Here is a 19,962-nt window from a genome sequence, read left to right as displayed (position 1 = left end):
CAATTCAGGAGACGCCCGCAATTGTATAATTAAAGAAGCCCTATCGCAATGGCAGGCCCAAATTACCAAACAATGGGTAGCTTGTCAGCCTGACTGACTCCTTACCTTCCTGCTGACCCGCGCTTACTGTGAGGAGAGGGAAGGGTAGGAGAGGGTAATGAGGGAGGGAGAGAGAGAGAGAGAGAGAGAGGGAGGGAGGGAAGGTGAGACGGCGTAGGGAAGGCTCAGAAAGTTGGGGTAGTGAGGGAGGAAGGTAGGGAAGGGTTTCATGAGGGAGGTAGGCGGTTAAAGGGGCGGTGTTGGTGGTGTATCACGAGTACCACTAGCCACTAGAAGGAGCAGGAGTACCACTAGCCACTAGAGGGCAGCAGGAGTACCACTAGCCACTAGAAGGAGCAGGAGTACCACTAGCCACTAGAAGGAGCAGGAGTACCACTAGCCACTAGAAGGAGCAGGAGTACCACTAGCCACTAGAAGGAGCAGGAGTACCACTAGCCACTAGAAGGAGCAGGAGTACCACTAGCCACTAGAAGGAGCAGGAGTACCACTAGCCACTAGAAGGAGCAGGAGTACCACTAGCCACTAGAAGGAGCAGGAGTACCACTAGCCACTAGAAGGAGCAGGAGTACCACTAGCCACTAGAAGGAGCAGGAGTACCACTAGCCACTAGAAGGAGCAGGAGTACCACTAGCCACTAGAAGGAGCAGGAGTACCACTAGCCACTAGAAGGAGCAGGAGTACCACTAGCCACTAGAGGGCAGCAGGAGTACCACTAGCCACTAGAAGGAGCAGGAGTACCACTAGCCACTAGAGGGCAGCAGGAGTACCACTAGCCACTAGAGGGCAGCAGGAGTACCACTAGCCACTAGAGGGCAGCAGAGGCGTCTCCAGCAGGAGGTGGCACATCAGGTGTTCTCTCCCAGCACTCACCAGCATCTGCTCGCCTTACCTGGCTGATATCACAAGATAACAGCGACAAGGAAGTGACGACCACTGTTATCTTACACCATATTCCCGTAAGACTGCCAATTCATCATAGCTACAGGCAACATATATATATATATATGTTTATCTAACGTGAAATTTAAATACTAGAATGCTTTTCTGAATTTTTGTTTTATTTAATTAGATTGGTAGTTAAAATGTGTTTTTATTTTAGTCTTGTAAGGTTCCCTTAATTCCTCAAGAAATCAATACATGGCAGGTTGAGGTACGCGTCAGAGAAACACAGTACTGAGAAGACAGGACAGTCAAAGTTTACCATTTGAGACGATCTCCACGACCACTATAGCATGTGGGTGTATCTGGTCGTGCTGTGGGCCTCGGCGACTTCGCGGTCACTGTGTCTGCCTGAGGTCGAGGTCCAGGCCGTGGCCGGGAAGGATTTAAGGACGATGAACTTCATAGAGCAAAGTTACCAGCCTCTGTTGATTCGAGGAGCTCTGAGGCGGGAGGTAGTGAAGTCTCTGAGGCCCTGGACCTTCCCGGCTCTCTGCTCCAGTCTTGAAGCCGCCTCCACCTTCGCTGTCGCCTTCCCGAAACACGGGGAGGAGAAAGAAGACCAGCGGGACAGCCAAGAAGGGCAAATGAAAGACGCTAACTTGGGATATTTCAGCGAGGATGGTGTGCCAATGTCGCTGAGAAGATTCTGTGTAGAGGGCGAGGGGCAGTGGGAGCATGCTCGCTCCTCCATCACTAAGGACATCGGGTAAGAGTTTTACTTCTTCACACACACACACACACACACACACACACACACACACACACACACACACACACACACACACACACACACACACACACACACACACACAATTTCAAATGTAGATATGATAGAGCCCAGTAGGCTCAGGAATCTGTACACCAGTTGATTGACAGTTGAGAGGCGGGACCAAAGAGCCAAAGCTCAACCCCCGCAAGCACAACTAGGTGAATGCAACTAGGTGAATACAAGCAGAACACACACACACACGACCGTGAAAAAGGTGGTGCTTCATAGTACAGATTTTGATTTAATATCACCTTAACTTGTGATCAATATCTTCAGTTAACTTGTGATCAATATCTTCAGTTAACTTGTGATCAATATCTTCAGTTAACTTGTGATCAATATCTTCAGTTAACTTGTGATCAATATCTTCAGTTAGCTTGTGATCAATATCTTCAGTTAACTTGTGATCAATATCTTCAGGTCAGCTGTGGTGCTACCGAGGTTCCTTCACGACGCCGACTTCTCGTTCATTGATCTTACCAAAACAGTAAGAGCTCCATATCATTATCTACGGGGTACGAACACTTGTAGATAGGTAGATAGATAGATAGATAGTGGGGCTAGCTTTACCCAAATTTGCCGGGGGAAATGGTCTGGGATGTGGGATTGATACAGACTAATCGGTGTAGACCTAAATTGAATGATTTATGCAATATTAGATAATAATCCCCCCCCCTCCCCAATCCGATTTTCACGGCTTCAATTCACGTCATATGTAAAATATTGGTTGAGTTTCCTGACGAGTTTTTCATCAGAAAAAGTATTTCCTTAATACAATAGTGTCATTGCCTCTTCCCCCCCCCCCTTAATATATTTTATGAAAGGGTAAAGGGACCAAGGAAAAGGGGATGGGGCAAAGGGGATGGAGCAAAGGGGGTGGAGGGGGTTGGAAAGTGGGAGGGGAAATGGTACGAGTGTGGGGGGGGGAGGGAGAGAGAAGGGAAAGGGGGAGATGATTGCGAAGGGAGGGGGATAGGGAGGAACCAGGGAAGTGAGGATATATACATTCAAACTCTTTGTAACGAGTTATTGGGTTTTCAGATAGTTTACGACTATCAGTTAAGTTTACACTATCAGTTAAGGATCGGGTCCCAAGAGATCATAGTTGAGCTGGTCCAAACTGAATAAACCATTACTAATATTCACGTTATACCGCTGCGTAATTTGTATTAAAGCACATTTGTAAGAAAATTCTGACCCAATTGATTGGCAGACGTCTTTTTCAATCACAAATAGTAAAAGATGGCAATATGATGGTATCCACAGGCATGAATAAAGTAAAGGCAAAGCTCCATGCAGGAATGTGATAATAACAAATGCCTAAAAATGCCAGCAGGATATTTAACCTTACCATAAGCTGCGGGGGTTCGTACGTCAGTGTTTAAGGGGGGAATTCTGAAGTAAATAAACACAACTGAGGCCATCTATCTGCAAAAAAATGCACTATCAACAGGATAGGTTAGCAGCAGCTCATAAGATACAGCTGATGCCATCTATTGGCATGAAATGACACTGTCAAACAGGCCACGGGCAAGATACAGATGGCGACATCTATTGGCAGAACATTGCACTATCAACAGGCCAACAGCAGCCCATAAGGCGGGTTGTTGTGCTGAAGGAAGCATTCCAGCCGCTTCCATCTCATTGGTAGAAACTCTTTGTTGACATTCACCACGACAGCCAATCAGCGCAAGGAATCAGCTAACTGTTCCACCACTTAACAATATCGTCTCCGATGTACACCAAACGCACTCCGCTTCTGACATTCTGTTGTGACTTTAATCTACTCCCAAAATGTGAACTTTTCAACCATACAAATTTGTCAGTTTAGTGATAATGAAATATTAAAGAATATATCAGTCACAAAAGAATGGCTTGGCTACCTGACTTGTGACGTCATCAGCAGGCGAAGACTTTGGAACAACAGCGAGTCATAGACGCTACGATTGGTAAATTCGTAAATGTAAATGCGTCATAGACGCTACGATTGGTAAATTCGTAAATGTAAATGCGTCATAGACGCTACGATTGGTAAATTCGTAAATGTAAATGCGTCATAGACGCTACGATTGGTAAATTCGTAAATGTAAATGCGTCATAGACGCTACGATTGGTAAATTCGTAAATGTAAATGCGTCATAGACGCTACGATTGGTAAATTCGTAAATGTAAATGCGTCATAGACGCTACGATTGGTAAATTCGTAAATGTAAATGCGTCATAGACGCTACGATTGGTAAATTCGTAAATGTAAATGCGTCATAGACGCTACGATTGGTAAATTCGTAAATGTAAATGCGTCATAGACGCTACGATTGGTAAATTCGTAAATGTAAATGCGTCATAGACGCTACGATTGGTAAATTCGTAAATGTAAATGCGTCATAGACGCTACGATTGGTAAATTCGTAAATGTAAATGTGTCATAGACGCTACGATTGGTAAATTCGTAAATGTAAATGCGTCATAGACGCTACGATTGGTAAATTCGTAAATGTAAATGCGTCATAGACGCTACGATTGGTAAATTCGTAAATGTAAATGCGTCATAGACGCTACGATTGGTAAATTCGTAAATGTAAATGCGTCATAGACGCTACGATTGGTAAATTCGTAAATGTAAATGCGTCATAGACGCTACGATTGGTAAATTCGTAAATGTAAATGCGTCATAGACGCTACGATTGGTAAATTCGTAAATGTAAATGCGTCATAGACGCTACGATTGGTAAATTCGTAAATGTAAATGCGTCATAGACGCTACGATTGGTAAATTCGTAAATGTAAATGCGTCATAGACGCTACGATGCGACGCTACGATGCGCTACGACGCTACGATGCGATGCTACGAGAGGTATAGAGGATGGAAGGAGAGGGGGGGGATGGGAGAATTTAAGGCGAGAGGTGAGAGAGGGAGAGAGGGAGAGAGGGAGAGAGGGAGAGAGGGAGAGAGGTGAGAGAGGGAGAGAGGGAGAGAGAGAGAGAGGGAGAGAGGTGAGAGAGGGAGAGAGGGAGAGAGGGAGAGAGGGAGAGAGGTGAGAGAGGGAGAGAGGGAGAGAGGGAGAGAGGGAGAGAGGGAGAGAGGGAGAGAGGTGAGAGAGGGAGAGAGGGAGAGAGGTGAGAGAGGGAGAGAGGGAGAGAGGGAGAGAGGGAGAGAGGTGAGAGAGGGAGAGAGGGAAGAAGAGAGAAGAGAAAGGTGGGAAAAGAGAGAGAGGGGGGGGGGATGGAAGTGGGATAGGGGAAGAGAAATGAGAGAGAGAGAGAGGGGGGGGAAGAGAGAGAGTGGAAGGAGACATGGGTAGCTTCCATCAGTTATCTATATCTATTCCAAAAATATCTGTCTGCCACAAGGTTAAAGGGCTGACGCTTAGGGCTAGTCTCTCCCAACTTTTCAAGATGACACATGGGTGGTATAGGCAGGCCAGTCGGGGTCTGCCACATTTTTTACCCCCCCCCCCCCCTTCCTCCCCTTTACAAAGTACCGGCTCCTAACGCCACTCCCAGCGACTCCTATGAATTAGTCTAAAAAAGGGGTTTGATATTTTATAGAATTGTTCAAGTTTTTCAGCTGGTCATTTAACATACATATAAACGGTGCCAATACGGAAAGTATTCTTAATCTCTATATAATAAACAGTTTAATAACTATAAATTACAAGCGCATCATCAACATTAATACTGAGGACACCCCTCACAGAGCTTCCGAGCTCGTAATCTCTTTAGTAAATTACCCACTTAAGACGCCATGATAGAGATAAGAGGTACAGGCCTCGTAAGTGGTTCAAATTAATTCTAACCCCAGAATAAGAGACCATTGGCTATCGTGAAGGAATTTCTATATTTACAGCATAACTTGTCTTCAGAATTATCATTTTTTATATGAATATATCTGTATTATTACCTTAAGTTCCGAGCTGTCACCGTATCCTTGGGCATCGGCAGGGTCTTCACCACAGGCGGGCTGGGTCTGAGGGTCAGGAGCCCGGCCCAGGAGCTAGAGACAGCGCCATTGTGGTGTGTGTGGTGGAGGGGCGCCTCTCTCTCACACTCACGCCCTCCTCACTTCCCTGTCGGCTTCTCCAGGTAGGAGGTATATATATATATGTATATATATATATATATATATATATATATATATATATATATATATATATATATATATATATATATATATATATATATATACATATATATATATATATATATATATGTATATATATATATATATATACATATATATATATATATATATATATATATATATATATATATATATATATATATATATATATATATATATATATATATATATATATATATTGTAATTATATATTTAGTGCTGTATTTTTGTGTTTTTTTTTGCCTCTGTTCTATAATAGTATATATGTTCTATAATAGTTCTATAATATTTCCTCTTATGATTGAAAAGCGAAACTCATATTTAAAATGACTCACTGTAAGATAATATAATTAGGATGCGGTGAAACTAATGATAGCAGTCAATGGGTATTACGTGATAATTAGAGATATATCTCTCATACATCTCTGGCACCATGGCGGCGCCCCCCCCCTCAGTGCCTGGAGGAGGAGGAAGGGTGCCAGACGCCCACACCGCCACCAGGAGACGACGCCCCCACGAACGACCCCACTCAGTCGTTGCTGGTGAGGGCGTCCGTCGAGCCTCGCGCCTGCCTTTACAACCCTCCCGGATGGTAAGTCCACTAACCCGTTCTCCTAACAGAACGTCGCATTTTGACGTATACGCTATCTATGGCCTAAATTTCGTCGTACTAGAAAATGGTAGCGATGCGCGAAAGTGACGTACTGTACCGTTTTCTGTTTTGGGGGTCCTCTGGTATGCTAGGATAAAGGAGCATTTTAGTACGGCAGTTTCTTGACGTTGGAGGGAAAGCTTTGGAGGACGGGGCTGAGTCCAGAGCGTGATGAGCTGAGGCAGGTGGCCATAAACACGCTTATATACATAATCTTCACAATTGGTTTAAGGCTTGATGAGCATTGTAAACACAAACCTCGCAAAATTAGCCATGATTTACGCGCATGATTTTTTTCGTTTTTATTTGTTATTTATAAACATTAATGTTGCAGTAAAATCGCGTGACGCTCACGAAATTCTAACGATATTTACATAGTGCTCTCGAGCATTATTAAGATAAAGTGGAGGACCATAACCCCCACCGCTGCCAGACCCATGGTAAAGTTGTGTTCGGGAAATAAACTTGGAGGAAAGGAAGGCATTGCAGCTCAATATTCCCTATATTGCAAGAATCAATATATTCAACATTTATCAGCCAATATTCCCTATATTGCAAGAATCAATATATTCAATATTTATCAGCCAATATTCCGTATATCGCAAGAATCAATATATTCAACATTTATCAGCCAATATTCCGTATATCGCAAGAATCAATATATTCAACATTTATCAGTCAATATTCCGTATATCGCAAGAATCAATATATTCAACATTTATCAGTCAATATTCCGTATATCGCAAGAATCAATATATTCAACATTTATCAGTCAATATTCCGTATATCGCAAGAATCAATATATTCAACATTTATCAGTCAATATTCCGTATATCGCAAGAATCAATATATTCAACATTTATCAGCCAATATTCCGTATATCGCAAGAATCAATATATTCAACATTTATCAGTCAATATTCCGTATATCGCAAGAATCAATATATTCAACATTTATCAGTCAATATTCCGTATATCGCAAAAATCAATATATTTTCAACATTTATCAGCCAGCATTTTCATTTTGGTCAAATGCTCTAGGTAAGCTTAACCAGTATTCTATGTTTAATATTCGTCAAAAATAAAGAATGGCTCACGATTCGCTGGGCATAACACATAACACAGTCACATATTAGGCAACGTACGAAATATAACGTGCTAACGTAACCAGAAATGCACGAACCCAAGCTACCCTACCTAATCTAACCTGCCGAGGCATAGAAAACGGGGATTATCCTACATTGTCTTCTCCTACGCTCCCTTGCTATCCTCTTCTTTTTCCTATTACTTCTCCTTCGGTGGTTATAATAGGAGCTGCCTCGTATGGGCCAATAGGCCTGCTGCAGTTTCCATTACTACTATCCCCTACACCTGACTTTCCTCCTCAGCTCTCTCTTGCCTATTTATTGCCTGTCCCTACCTCCTCATCACAATCGACTTGAGAATGGTCCAGGACGGACCGAAACGTCGTCGTCCCTTCAATTTCTAGTGTGTGGTCTGGTCAACAGAAAACGGGGATATTTGTAAGCCGCTGCTCTTCACAGTAATTTGTAAGTTGGGGACCACAACATACAGAATGTGAGGTACTATTTGAGGGGGGCCGGGTTGCGTAAGTATTTAATTGCTAAGTCGCAAAACAAGCAGTTTCTACACGATTATTTAGGTACACAGGAGCGTGAGGTTGAATGGTGCCTCTAAATGTGTTTTTGATTAGTTTTTGGTCTAATTATCAGCCCCCGGAAGGGTGATTAAGTGTCTGCAGAAGTACTTAAAACACATGTTTGCTTTCAATATTATGCAACATGATTATTGGAGCGCAAAAATGTGTTTGCAATTATTTTCTTGACGTTACTTCTGACGAACACTTGGACTCGTCGGTAGAGGCGGAAGCTTCGCTACTTGCAGACCGGCGTTCGAGTCGCAATGGTCCTGGGAATTAGGCACCGTTCCTTCCGTCCGTCCGTCCTGTCCCAGACCTTATCTCCCATGGCTGTATGATCATATTGGCCTATAGTGCTCTCGCCTCATAGTTACTCCTGATGGCTCAGGCAGTGGTGTGCTGTCGCCTCCGCGGACACCACCTACCTCTGGCTCACGTGGAAGGAGGACCTGGTTATCCAAGAACACGTCATTGATCGCCTCTTTCAAACTGATGAGCAGGAGGAGTCTAGCTCCGAGGCGGGCGGGAATACGGAGACCTCCGCTGGATTACACAAGAGGTAAGGGTTTCTAAATTATTACACCTGATGATTGGAAGAGTTTAGTACCGTTAGAACTGCGTGTGAAGGTGGTTTAGGCATGCTCTTTTGAATCGTAACGAGGGAGGGTTATCTCCTTTCATTTGAATTATTTTATAATCACGCAGGCTCTTTATGTTTGGGACGAAGGGATCGTTTAACTTAATAATGTATGTTTGCGCCTATTTGCTTTGAACAGAAAATATTAAATATATATATATATATATATATATATATATATATATATATATATATATATATATATATATATATATATATATATATATATATATATATATATATATATATATATATATATATATATATATAAATAGGTTCAGCTACCCACCAAAAACCAGGTATATGCTCCGTTTTTTCCCGACTTGCAGTGTTATACAAGCTCATAACTCGTCGTGTTAATAAGAATAATACAAGTCAGATATACAAACCTTGTATTATACTTATGAACAAGACGATTGGCAGTGAATAAGTGAATAAGCGCCGCGAATAAGCGTGAATAAGACGAGTGAATAAGCGCCGCGCAACGCCATAGTCTCCTGTGACTGACGGATGATGCCTGTTATACAAACCTTGCAGAGAAAAACGCGACTCACAGAAGGGCCGCCGCCGTAGGACGCCCTTGACCCTGTGGGAGGCGCTGCCGAGGAGTCTAGAGCGTCCTCTTCTTCTCTGGGGAGCCCGTAACCCCTTGCTCCACCTGCTCCGTCGCTACCTCCTCTCCGACCACAGCCTCCATCTTCAAGCCTTCCTTGACCAGTTCCGTATAGTAGGTGGAGACAAGATTATGTATTCGTACTGCCACAGCCAGTAGCTTCAGGGGCTACTGAAGTCTCCGTAGGTGGTTTAAGGGAATCGAATGCAGCAGCAGAGCGATAATCAGCAGAGTAATATATGATTGTTTCATGGAGAAGTTAACATAAATTTATGTATTACATAACTACGAATCGTTGTTAGTAGTAGTTCATTTCTTGGCAATTAAGTTACTGCTTTTAAATTGAGTTAACCACTTGGACTGGACGGTAGAATCGTAGCCTTGCTTCTTGCAGGTCGGCGTTCAGTCCCGGACCTTAAACGCCTTAAGTTTATTGATTTATTAGAAATGCCTTAATTTCCCCCCTCACTGAACTTTATAATACCATCAGCCCTCCCTCGTCTCCCTACCAGGACCGGACTCTACTGCCACAGCTGGTAGACTGTCCGAAGGAATGTCTTTCCGTGGGTCAGGCCGTCTTCACCCTCCTTGACACAGATACAGACGGTGTGCTCACCGCCAGGGACGCCAACCTCCTGACGCAGGACACGTTTAACTCCCTCACCCACCACCTGGACAGCCTGGTGGATGAGCTGAACGATCTGGCCAGGGAACAGTGGACTGATGTCTTAGAGGTATACAAATAACAAAGCAATCAAATACACTCTAGTTGATATAAGGAGCCTAAATTATTTATTTTTAAGATTAATCATGGATAAGAAAAGATTTTTTTCTTAGCTCAAGATATTTCCGTTACATGTCAGGTGCTACACCTACATTATATCTAGTAATGGGTACACTTGCTTCTCTCTCTCTAGAGTATCTAGCTTCACCATCAACTCTCCTAGATTCACCGTGAACTCCTTAGCTACACCCTAATTGTTTATTTTCAATTTGAACTTTCTACCATCAATGTGCACGCCATTGTTTTAATGTGGAATCCCTACCGCCACTCAGCGCTCCCTGCCTTCACTCAGCACTCCCCTGCCTTCACTCTGGACGTCCCAGCTTCAATGCTCCTTCACTAGTATTACCGTGGACTCTCAAGCTTCAATTTAGTGATCATGTTATACAGTCAGCCTCCATACTAAATTGATCTATGATATGCTATTATTGTTTGTTATTATATATGTAATTAGCTGGTAAGCTGAGAGACTTTAAATATGAGGAAAGACCTGACGTCACTGTAGGAGAGATATGACAGCGGCATACAACATTTTCAAGGAAATAGACAGGAAGAGACTAAAAATATTTTGGTAATCTCTCTCCGTAGCCAAATGAGCTACGGAGAGATAGGAAAATATGTTTAACTGTCAAAATAGTACTTAGGTGGAGGATAAGAACTAAGAAATTAAGTGGTGGAGGACACTACATGAAAATGCAGATATTACAGAACCCAATTACCAATAGGGAACCTTCGCACCAGTTCCAAGGTTGAATCGAAGAGCTAAATCTCAACTTTCACAAGCATAATTAGGCAAGCACGAATTGCTATGAATGTTAAAGATAATATTTAAGATTTCTAGAAACAAACTGTAAAGGCTTCATGTAGTCGAAGGCGATTGAACTAGAGATCTAAGCACGGCAGTATAATGCGAAATATGTTGAGGAACTAGACAAAACATATATGCAAATTATTGCAACGGGAAGATAGAAATAGAAGTTTAGTCTGGATCCTCCCGTTGCAGGGCGAACCAGAGAGCCGTCAAGCGTTCCTGGATAGAGCCAAGGATAGATTAGCAGCGTCGGCTGCGGCCTCCGTCAAGCGCTGGGTAGCTGGGGACTTGGAGGGCGTGGACGAGGAGGCTCTGAAGGAACACCTACCTGACCTCCACGCCCAGGTCCTCGCCGCCAGGGAAGCCTCTCCTTCCACAGCATCGTCAGGTAAGGTTTTGTTTGATACTCGTGAGAGATAAATTTACGTGTATCTGTTTCGGATTTACAATTTGACTTTTCCACATCAGGATATTAGGTTTCAATATATACATCTCACTCGCGAAATCTCAGCTACTGTACACACACACACACACACACACACACACACACACACACACACACACCTAGGGCACCCTCCCCCCACCCACCCCCCTCCCCCCACTCACCCCCCTTCAACCCCTCACCCCTCTCCCCAGGACCTCCCTTCTCCCCCATCCCCCATGCCCTCCCTTCTCCCACATGCCTTCCCGTCTCTCCCACCCCCATGCCCTCCCTTCTCCCCCTCCCCCCTACGCCCCCCACTCTCCCCCACCCCACCTAAGTCTTCCCCTCTCCCCCACTCCCCTAAACCCTCCCCTCTTCCTCACCCACCTCAGCCCTCCCTTTTCCCCCACGCCCCCCAAGCCCTCCACCCTTTTCTCTCCCCCCAAGCCCCCCCATCTCCCCTATCCCCCACAGCCTCTCCTCCCCCCATGCTTCCCCAACCCTCCCTCTCTTACCCACCCCCTGTACCCTCCCCCTCTTATCCACCCCCTGTACCCTCCCCCTCTTATCCACCCCCTGTACCCTCCCCCTCTTATCCACCCCCTGTACCCTCCCCCTCTCCCCCACCACCCCAAGCCCTCCCTCCTCCACCAATCCCCCCGTGCCAGGTCCCCCCAGCTCCCACTCACCCCAGATCCCAAAGGTCCCCCCCAGAAAAGAAGCAGAAGAGAGTCAGTTTCAGGGTGATGTACTCGAACATAGATGGGATCACAAGCAAGACAAGTGAACTAAGGGAAAGAGCACAAGAAGTTAACCCAGATGTAATCGGACTCACTGAAACAAAACTCTCTGGAATCATAACGAATGCCGTGTTTCCCCAGGAGTATACAGTAATAAGGAAAGAGAGGGAAGGTAGAGGAGGAGGCGGAGTGGCCCTACTCATGAGAAGGGAATGGAGTTTTAAGGAGATGGCCATCCCGGGCTGTGAGGAGTTCAGAGACTACATAGCAGGCACCATAACAATGGGAGGACCAAGAATAGTAGTAGCAGTAATATACAACCCTCCACCAAATGACAGGAGACCCAGTCAAGAGTATGAAAACAACAACAAGGCAGTTAACACTATAATTGAGAGGGCAGCCTCTGCTGCCTGTAGAAATAGATCCCACCTGCTCATCATGGGCGACTTCAATCACGGAAAGATTGACTGGGAGAACAAGGAACCGCATGGAGGCGAGGATACGTGGAGAGCCAAACTATTGGAGGTGGTGACAAGCAACTTTTTAACGCAGCATGTCGGAGAACCCACAAGGATGAGAGGCAATGACGAACCAGCGAGACTCGACCTAGTCTTCACTCTGAACGACTCCGACATAAGAGAAATCGGTTTTGAGGACCCAGTAGGAATGAGCGACCACAGTGTACTGGTGTTTGAGTACTTGATTGAAGAAGGGTTATTGAACTCGAGGAGGGATACCGAAACCAAAAGGTTAGCATACCGAAAGGGAAACTATGAGGGGATAAGAAAATTCCTAACAGATATAGCATGGGAAACAGAGCTCAGGGGAAAGACGGCCCAAGATATGATGGATTACATCACGCAGAAGTGCAAGGACGCAGCAAACAAGTTTGTCCCAGTCCAAAAGGAAAACAGAGAAATGAAGATGAGAAACCCATGGTTTAATCAAAGATGTAGGCTAGCTAAGCAGCAAAGTAAAAGGGCATGGAGAAACTATAGGAATAACAGGACACTGGAGAGCAGAGAAAGATACCAGAATGCCAGGAATGAATATGTCAGGATGAGAAGAGAGGCAGAAAGACAATACGAAAATGACATCGCAAGCAAGGCAAAGACTCAGCCTAAATTGTTGCATAGCCACATTAGGAGAAAAACAACAGTAAAGGAACAGGTTATGAGATTAAGGATAGGGGCGGAAGGATTCACTACAAATGACAAGGAAGTGTGTGAGGAATTGAATAAGAAATTCCAGGAGGTCTTCACCTTAGAACAAGGAGAAATTCCAGAGGTAAGTGAGGGAATAGCTAACCAGGAACCACTGGAAGAGTTTGAGATTACCAGTGGGGAAGTAAGGAAGTGTTTACTAGAGTTGGACGTGACGAAGGCTATAGGCCCAGATGGAATCTCCCCTTGGGTTCTAAAGGAAGGAGCAAGAGAACTGAGCCTACCACTCTCCATAGTGTATAACAAATCACTGGCAACAGGGGAACTGCCAGATACTTGGAAAGCAGCTAACGTAGTCCCGATATACAAGAAAGGGGATAGACAGGAGGCACTGAACTACAGGCCAGTGTCCCTAACCTGCATACCATGCAAGCTGATGGAGAAGATTGTGCGAAAAAAACTAGTGGAGCATCTGGAGCGAAGGAACTTTGTAACACAGCATCAACATGGGTTCAGGGATGGCAGGTCCTGCCTCACAGGGTTACTTGAATTCTACGACCAGGCAACAAAAATAAGGCAAGAAAGAGAAGGGTGGGCAGACTGCATATTTTTGGATTGTCAGAAAGCCTTTGATACAGTGCCACACAAGAGGCTAGTGCGAAAGTTGGAGATGCAGGCTGGAGTGAGAGGGAAGGTACTCCGGTGGATAGAGGAATACCTAAGCAACAGGAGACAACGAGTCTGTGTGAGGGGTGAAGTCTCAGATTGGCGAGACGTCACAAGTGGAGTCCCGCAGGGGTCAGTCCTCGGACCTATACTGTTTCTGGTATATGTAAATGATCTTCCAGAGGGTATAGATTCGTTCCTCTCAATGTTTGCCGACGATGCAAAAATTATGAGGAGGATTGAAACAGAGGATGATAGTAGGAGGCTACAAGATGACCTGGATAGACTGAGTGAATGGTCCAACAAATGGCTGTTGAAGTTCAACCCGAGTAAATGCAAAGTAATGAAACTAGGCAGTGGAAACAGGAGGCCAGGCACAGGATACAGAATAGGAGATGAAGTACTTAATGAAACAGACAGAGAGAAAGACCTAGGAGTTGATATCACACCAAACCTGTCTCCTGAAGCCCACATAAAGAGAATAACGTCTGCGGCATATGCGAGGCTGGCTAACATCAGAACGGCGTTCAGGAACCTGTGTAAGGAATCATTCAGAATCTTGTACACCACATATGTAAGACCAATCCTGGAGTATGCGGCCCCAGCATGGAGCCCGTACCTTGTCAAGCACAAGACGAAGCTGGAAAAAGTCCAAAGGTATGCTACTAGACTAGTCCCAGAACTAAGAGGCATGAGTTATGAGGAAAGGCTGCGGGAAATGCACCTCACGACACTGGAAGACAGAAGAGTAAGGGGGGACATGATCACAACCTACAAAATCCTCAGGGGAATCGACCGGGTAAACAAGGACGAACTTTTCAACACTGGTGGGACGCGAACAAGGGGACACAGGTGGAAGCTGAGTACCCAAATGAGCCACAGAGACGTTAGAAAGAACTTTTTCAGTGTCAGAGTAGTTAGCAAATGGAATGCATTAGGAAGTGATGTGGTGGAGGCTGACTCCATTCACAGTTTCAAATGTAGATATGATAGAGCCCAATAGGCTCAGGAATCTGTACACCAGTTGATTGACGGTTGAGAGGCGGGACCAAAGAGCCAGAGCTCAACCCCCGCAAGCACAATTAGGTGAGTACAATTAGGTGAGTACACACACACACACACACACACACACACACACACACACACACACACACACACACACACACACACACACACACACACACACACATACACACACACACACACACACACACACACACACACACACACACACACACACACACACACACACACACACACACACACACACATGCTGCTTTGGCTTCTCTGGACTTAAGTATATTTCCTCCTTCAGAAAAGGAGGAATTGTGACGCCGCCAGACGTGAGGGTCGTCGTCTCTCCTGAACGGTGAGGAGATTTGTTGAGGAGATTCCTGGAATTTATATCTCAATTACCTCCTATATGCATTTACAAATAACTTTTGAAAATATATATTTTCCTGATAAGTGAAAAGTGCCAAGAACTGCCTAGCCTATACTCTATTAGCAACTTTATCGTATATTAATAACTTTACAAGATGAAAATCACACTTCAGATCTATTCAATCAAGACACAGAATGAACGATAAATTCGCCCATTTACTTATTAAAATTCTAAAATGTTAAATACAAATGTTCAGCATTTTATGAATTGGTTATTTTATACAAACTTTCTGTATATTATTTGCATAAGAGAAAGTCATAATAATAGCATAGGACGTAATTATTAATGTAATATGCTATATAATCTAGACTTAGATTTAGAAGGTATATTACTCAGTGATATACGGCCTCCCTCCGGTCTCCCCCCGTCAGTGAAAGCTTGGTGACCCCTGCCTGGTGTCTTCTGGGGAGACAAGCATAAGATACACAGCAGACTTCCTCACCAACCACAGAAAGCTATCGATACTCAGACTAGAGGGACTTTAGACGTCCTGAAGCCGAAGAAAAAGTCCACAAACACCAGTCAACTCTCGGCCTTGCCGGCGTCGGACACAGTCTTTCGGCCCGATGGAAAAATAGGAAAAACTCTATTAACTTCTCTACGAACCCCAGTGGTCAAGTGCGCCAGGTGTTGTATCAATCTGGCCAGTAGAGAAGGAATGCTTGATCTAGATCTATTGGTGAAAATCGTGTCTCCTTGTCCGGTGGTCCCTAGCTAGAACAGGTAGCAAGACGTTCCTTCAACGTCGGAGTTGAACTGGAAGTGCAAATAAACCAGAACTAAGAGTTATGTGATTTACATAGGAAGATTACATAAAGCTCACATCGTTGGAATTTATGAGAGTTAGGGGGAAACATGACTACCACGTTCAAAATTCTCAGGTAAATTTGATAAGGAAGACGAGGATAGACTATACTTAGCGTGGGTGACACTCGAAAAAGGGGACACAGGTAACAATAGAGGGCCAAAATGAGAAACAGAGACATTACATATAATTTTTTAAGTGTCAGCTTTGTTGACAGATGGAATTCACAAAATGAGACTCTGGAGGCAGACTCCAGACAGTTTCAGTGTTCAGTCTGCTCAAAAACCTGTACACCAGTTGATTGAAAGCCGAGAGGCAGAACCATGGAGCTAAAATTCAAGCCCGGGTTTGATTCCCGGTCGAGGCAGAAACAAATGGGCAGTTTCTTTCAATTGATGCCTCTGTTCACCTAGCAGTAAATAAATACCTGAGAGTCAGACAGCTGCTATAGGCTGCACTGTAGGGAGGTGAGAGAGAGTGAGAGAGAAACATGTTGCAGATGTGATAAAAAGAAATATAGATCGGGAGTCAGTACATTAGACAGCCGTCGGTTAGAAACGCGGTGTCCAAGAACTAACAGCTCAATTCTGCACGTACAAATAGTAAATACAAGCTATTAGCTTTAGTGAAGTTTACCTTAAGGTAAACAGAGGAACTACGTTTTCTTTCACGTGAGTTTTAATGAAAGCATTTATTTGGGGTACCTTAGGTATTCTTCTTGTCACCCATTTATTTTACGCTGAGCTATAAAACTGAAGTAAATATTTGTATTACCCCTATCATTAAAATAAAGGGCCAGCGGAATCATGTGTATGTACAAAATATAGACTACCCGAGTCGGTAATACTCCGTATTTGTGGCATTTTTATATATGACTGAGTTCAAAGCAATGACTCGAACTCAGGTTATTGTATCCACGCATGGAGACCTCATCTTCTGAAAGACTTATCTGCTTAGCAGAAAAGTTCAACTCCGGGAGACAAAAATAATTCCAGAATTAAGTCAACTCTCATACCAGGAACGGTTGAGGGCCACAGGGCTAACAACACTGCAAACCAGACATGACAGGGCTGATCTCATTGAAACTTTTTAAAATACTGAACAATTTGGAGGATGTTCATCCAGACAATTTCTAAAAAAGGTCAGATGTGAAAGAGAGCTCAACAAGGTTTCCAGCTCAACAAGCCACAACGTAGGACTGAAAACAGGAGATGCTTTTTCACCCACTGGGTAATAAGCCCATGGAACCGCCTACCCACCGAAGCCGTAACATCCAAAACACTGCTGCAATTCAAGACTAATCACGATAAAAATCGTCAGGACAAATGAGGACCTTTAACAAGCCGCCAGCTTCCTGTCATCAACGAGGCCATTAGACAGATAGCTGCCCTCAGGTAAATTCAGGAAATGTGCTCTGTTCACTTCCCAGTCAATACAATATCCATGAGCAACAGGTGAGGGGTGGAAGAGATGGATTGTGGGAAAGAGGGATGAAGAGAGGGATGGTGGGACCGTCTCACAATCAACCTTTTCCACCATTCATCCACCCTTCCCACTCTTGTTAATGTGGTGTTGTTGGAGCCTGTTTAACGTGTCACATAATTATCCTCATTATTCGCGCACTGGCTTCTCCTAAACAGCCATAAATAACTCTAACTCAATTCAGGAATTTATGTAAATGTTTTATGTGTATTTTGTAAAATAATAATAATATAAATTGATATGTAACACAGCATTCTGTTTTCATACGTTTTTTTGCCATTCCTGTAACCTTGACCGGACGCATTGTTTAACCACCGACGCGATAGTTTACCCATTACGCCACCTGCCCTCCAGGAGACAGGCTAGTCAACGTCTCGGCAGGAACCAGGGGCCAGATTCACGAAAGCACTTACGCAAATACTTACGAACGTGTACATCTTTCCTCAATCTTTGACGGCTTTGGTTACATTTATTAAACAGTTTACAAGCATGAAAACTTGCCAATCAACTGTTGTTATTGTTATAAACAGCCTCCTGGTGCTTCGGAGCTCATTACCTGTTTAATAATTGTAAACAAAGCCGCCAAAGATTCGAGAAAAGATGTACAGGTTCGTAAGTGCTTGCGTAAGTACCTTCGTGAATCTGGCCCCAGACTGTCTTGGCAGTTGGCTCAGGCACTCTGCTCGGTTCACATCTAACTCCTGAGGAATTGCTAAGGCAGCTCATTAAGAGTGTTGGTGTTGGGTATTGTATCTTGTAGTTGCTATATATTCTTGTTGCTAATGTCCAGTTCATTGAGATCAAATTAGTGTTCATGTTTTATTTATATTTTGGTTTATAAATTACTTGTACACAGACAGTTGTATGGCAGATAAAGTAACTTTCAGGTTGTTTAAATTGATTTAAGTTTAGTTTTTAACCTTGGCTTTTGACTTTAGGTAGGAACGGGAAAGATAGATAGAGGGAGGGTGGTGGAAAATAAACGAAAGGCGGAGGAAGAATTGAGAAACAGGAACTGAGAGAAGTAGAGAGATATGCAGAAAAGAAGGGGGGGGGTTGGGAAGGAGGAAGCAAAAAATGTGAAGGCGGCAGGAAGAGGGGGTAGTGAAAGGGAGAAAAGGGGGTAGATGAAGACATAAATTACACTTGGATATAATGACTTAAATTTGGCAGTGATCTATTTAAGACAGTTAACATTAACAGATTTTCAGACAAATAAGTTAGAAAAAATACTTAATTGCAAATGTCATTTTCCTAACAATGAGTAACCGGTAACATCTTATCCCCCCGAGCCCCCTTCCTTCCTTCCTTCATCTTGCCTACACACGGCAATAGGGATCCTGAGTAGTAGCCCTGAGGACCTGTCTCTCACACAGCGTCCTCAGCGAGTAGTAGGGTAGAGCGGGAAGCTCACCTGACGAACCTCAGCAACCAGCTCATTCTTCGCACACAGGGGGGCCTTGCGTCCTCACAGGGACGTTTTCTTTCTCGGTTAAATACTCGACTCGACTCGCAACCGACGAATTCTGCGAAATTCGGGAGCCTCGGCCGCGTGCCCCCAACCACCACGAGATCGTGAGGTCTTAGAGAGGGATGGCGAGCCAGTTCTCGAAGCCCCGCGGCCCAAGGGTGTCCGGGTGGACGAAGGGCGTGTGAAAGCAGTTGTTTAGGAGGGGATAGATGACGCGTCCGCCGGCCAGGTAGGAGCCCCAGAACCCGAAGGAGCCGACGGTCATGATGGAGTGGGAACAGGCGGCCAGTAGGGCCATGTCTTCTTCAGGGAGCGCCATGTCTGCAAAACATACTTATTCACCTTCTGCCACAAACTACATATTATTTCAAACAAACTCTACCTGTAATTGCAGCCTTACTTATGCCACTGTTATCAGTAAAAACATTCTTACTCTTCCAGTAGATACGTAATCTCTTACTTGGTTTGGTACTAGGGAGCTATTTCAGCAGATGTAATGTGACGAAAAGGTGAAAATTTATCAAATGTTCCAAATGTTCCTAGCCACATCGTAAACAACATCCAAAGCATATTTGAGTACAAATGCCTCCTGACCTGAAAAAATGACGTCACTGGCGTCCGGAAGATGCATTCGGACGTACGGGAGGTCGTTCGAACACACTACGAACACCGGGTTGGTTTGGGAGGTGCGGTAGAGGTCCATGGCGGCCACCAAATACT

The 19,962-nt window shown here is 44.3% G+C and overlaps 1 protein-coding gene across 1 annotated transcript; it reads left to right on the top strand.

Annotated features, from left to right (window-relative positions):
• The first annotated feature begins 1,233 nt into the window (after positions 1-1,233).
• Positions 1,234-18,022, top strand: LOC123761084 (uncharacterized). The gene is made up of 9 exons (XM_045747013.2): positions 1,234-1,708; positions 2,192-2,258; positions 5,714-5,854; positions 6,347-6,483; positions 8,591-8,761; positions 9,377-9,566; positions 9,965-10,186; positions 11,240-11,435; positions 15,356-18,022. Exons 1-9 carry the CDS (start codon positions 1,293-1,295, stop codon positions 15,370-15,372), a joined length of 1,557 nt encoding a protein of 518 aa, XP_045602969.2. The 5' UTR covers positions 1,234-1,292; the 3' UTR covers positions 15,373-18,022.
• The last annotated feature ends 1,940 nt before the right edge of the window (positions 18,023-19,962 follow it).

Source organism: Procambarus clarkii, chromosome 41, assembly GCF_040958095.1.
Source record: "Procambarus clarkii isolate CNS0578487 chromosome 41, FALCON_Pclarkii_2.0, whole genome shotgun sequence".
Classification (NCBI taxonomy): domain Eukaryota; kingdom Metazoa; phylum Arthropoda; class Malacostraca; order Decapoda; family Cambaridae; genus Procambarus; species Procambarus clarkii.
The sequence above is the reverse complement of the archived record's forward strand: the minus strand, read 5'-3'. Positions and strand labels throughout refer to the sequence as shown.

What these genes read in the sequence shown, in the direction of transcription:
- LOC123761084 (XM_045747013.2), top strand. Translation starts at nt 1,293, where the DNA reads ATGTGGGTGTATCTGGTCGTGCTGTGGGCCTCGGCGACTTCGCGGTCA. An exon ending in TCCATCACTAAGGACATCGG is followed by an intron (nt 1,709 to 2,191) that starts GTAAGAGTTTTA and finishes CAATATCTTCAG; the next exon opens with GTCAGCTGTGGTGCTACCGA. An exon ending in AGTGGACTGATGTCTTAGAG is followed by an intron (nt 10,187 to 11,239) that starts GTATACAAATAA and finishes CTCCCGTTGCAG; the next exon opens with GGCGAACCAGAGAGCCGTCA.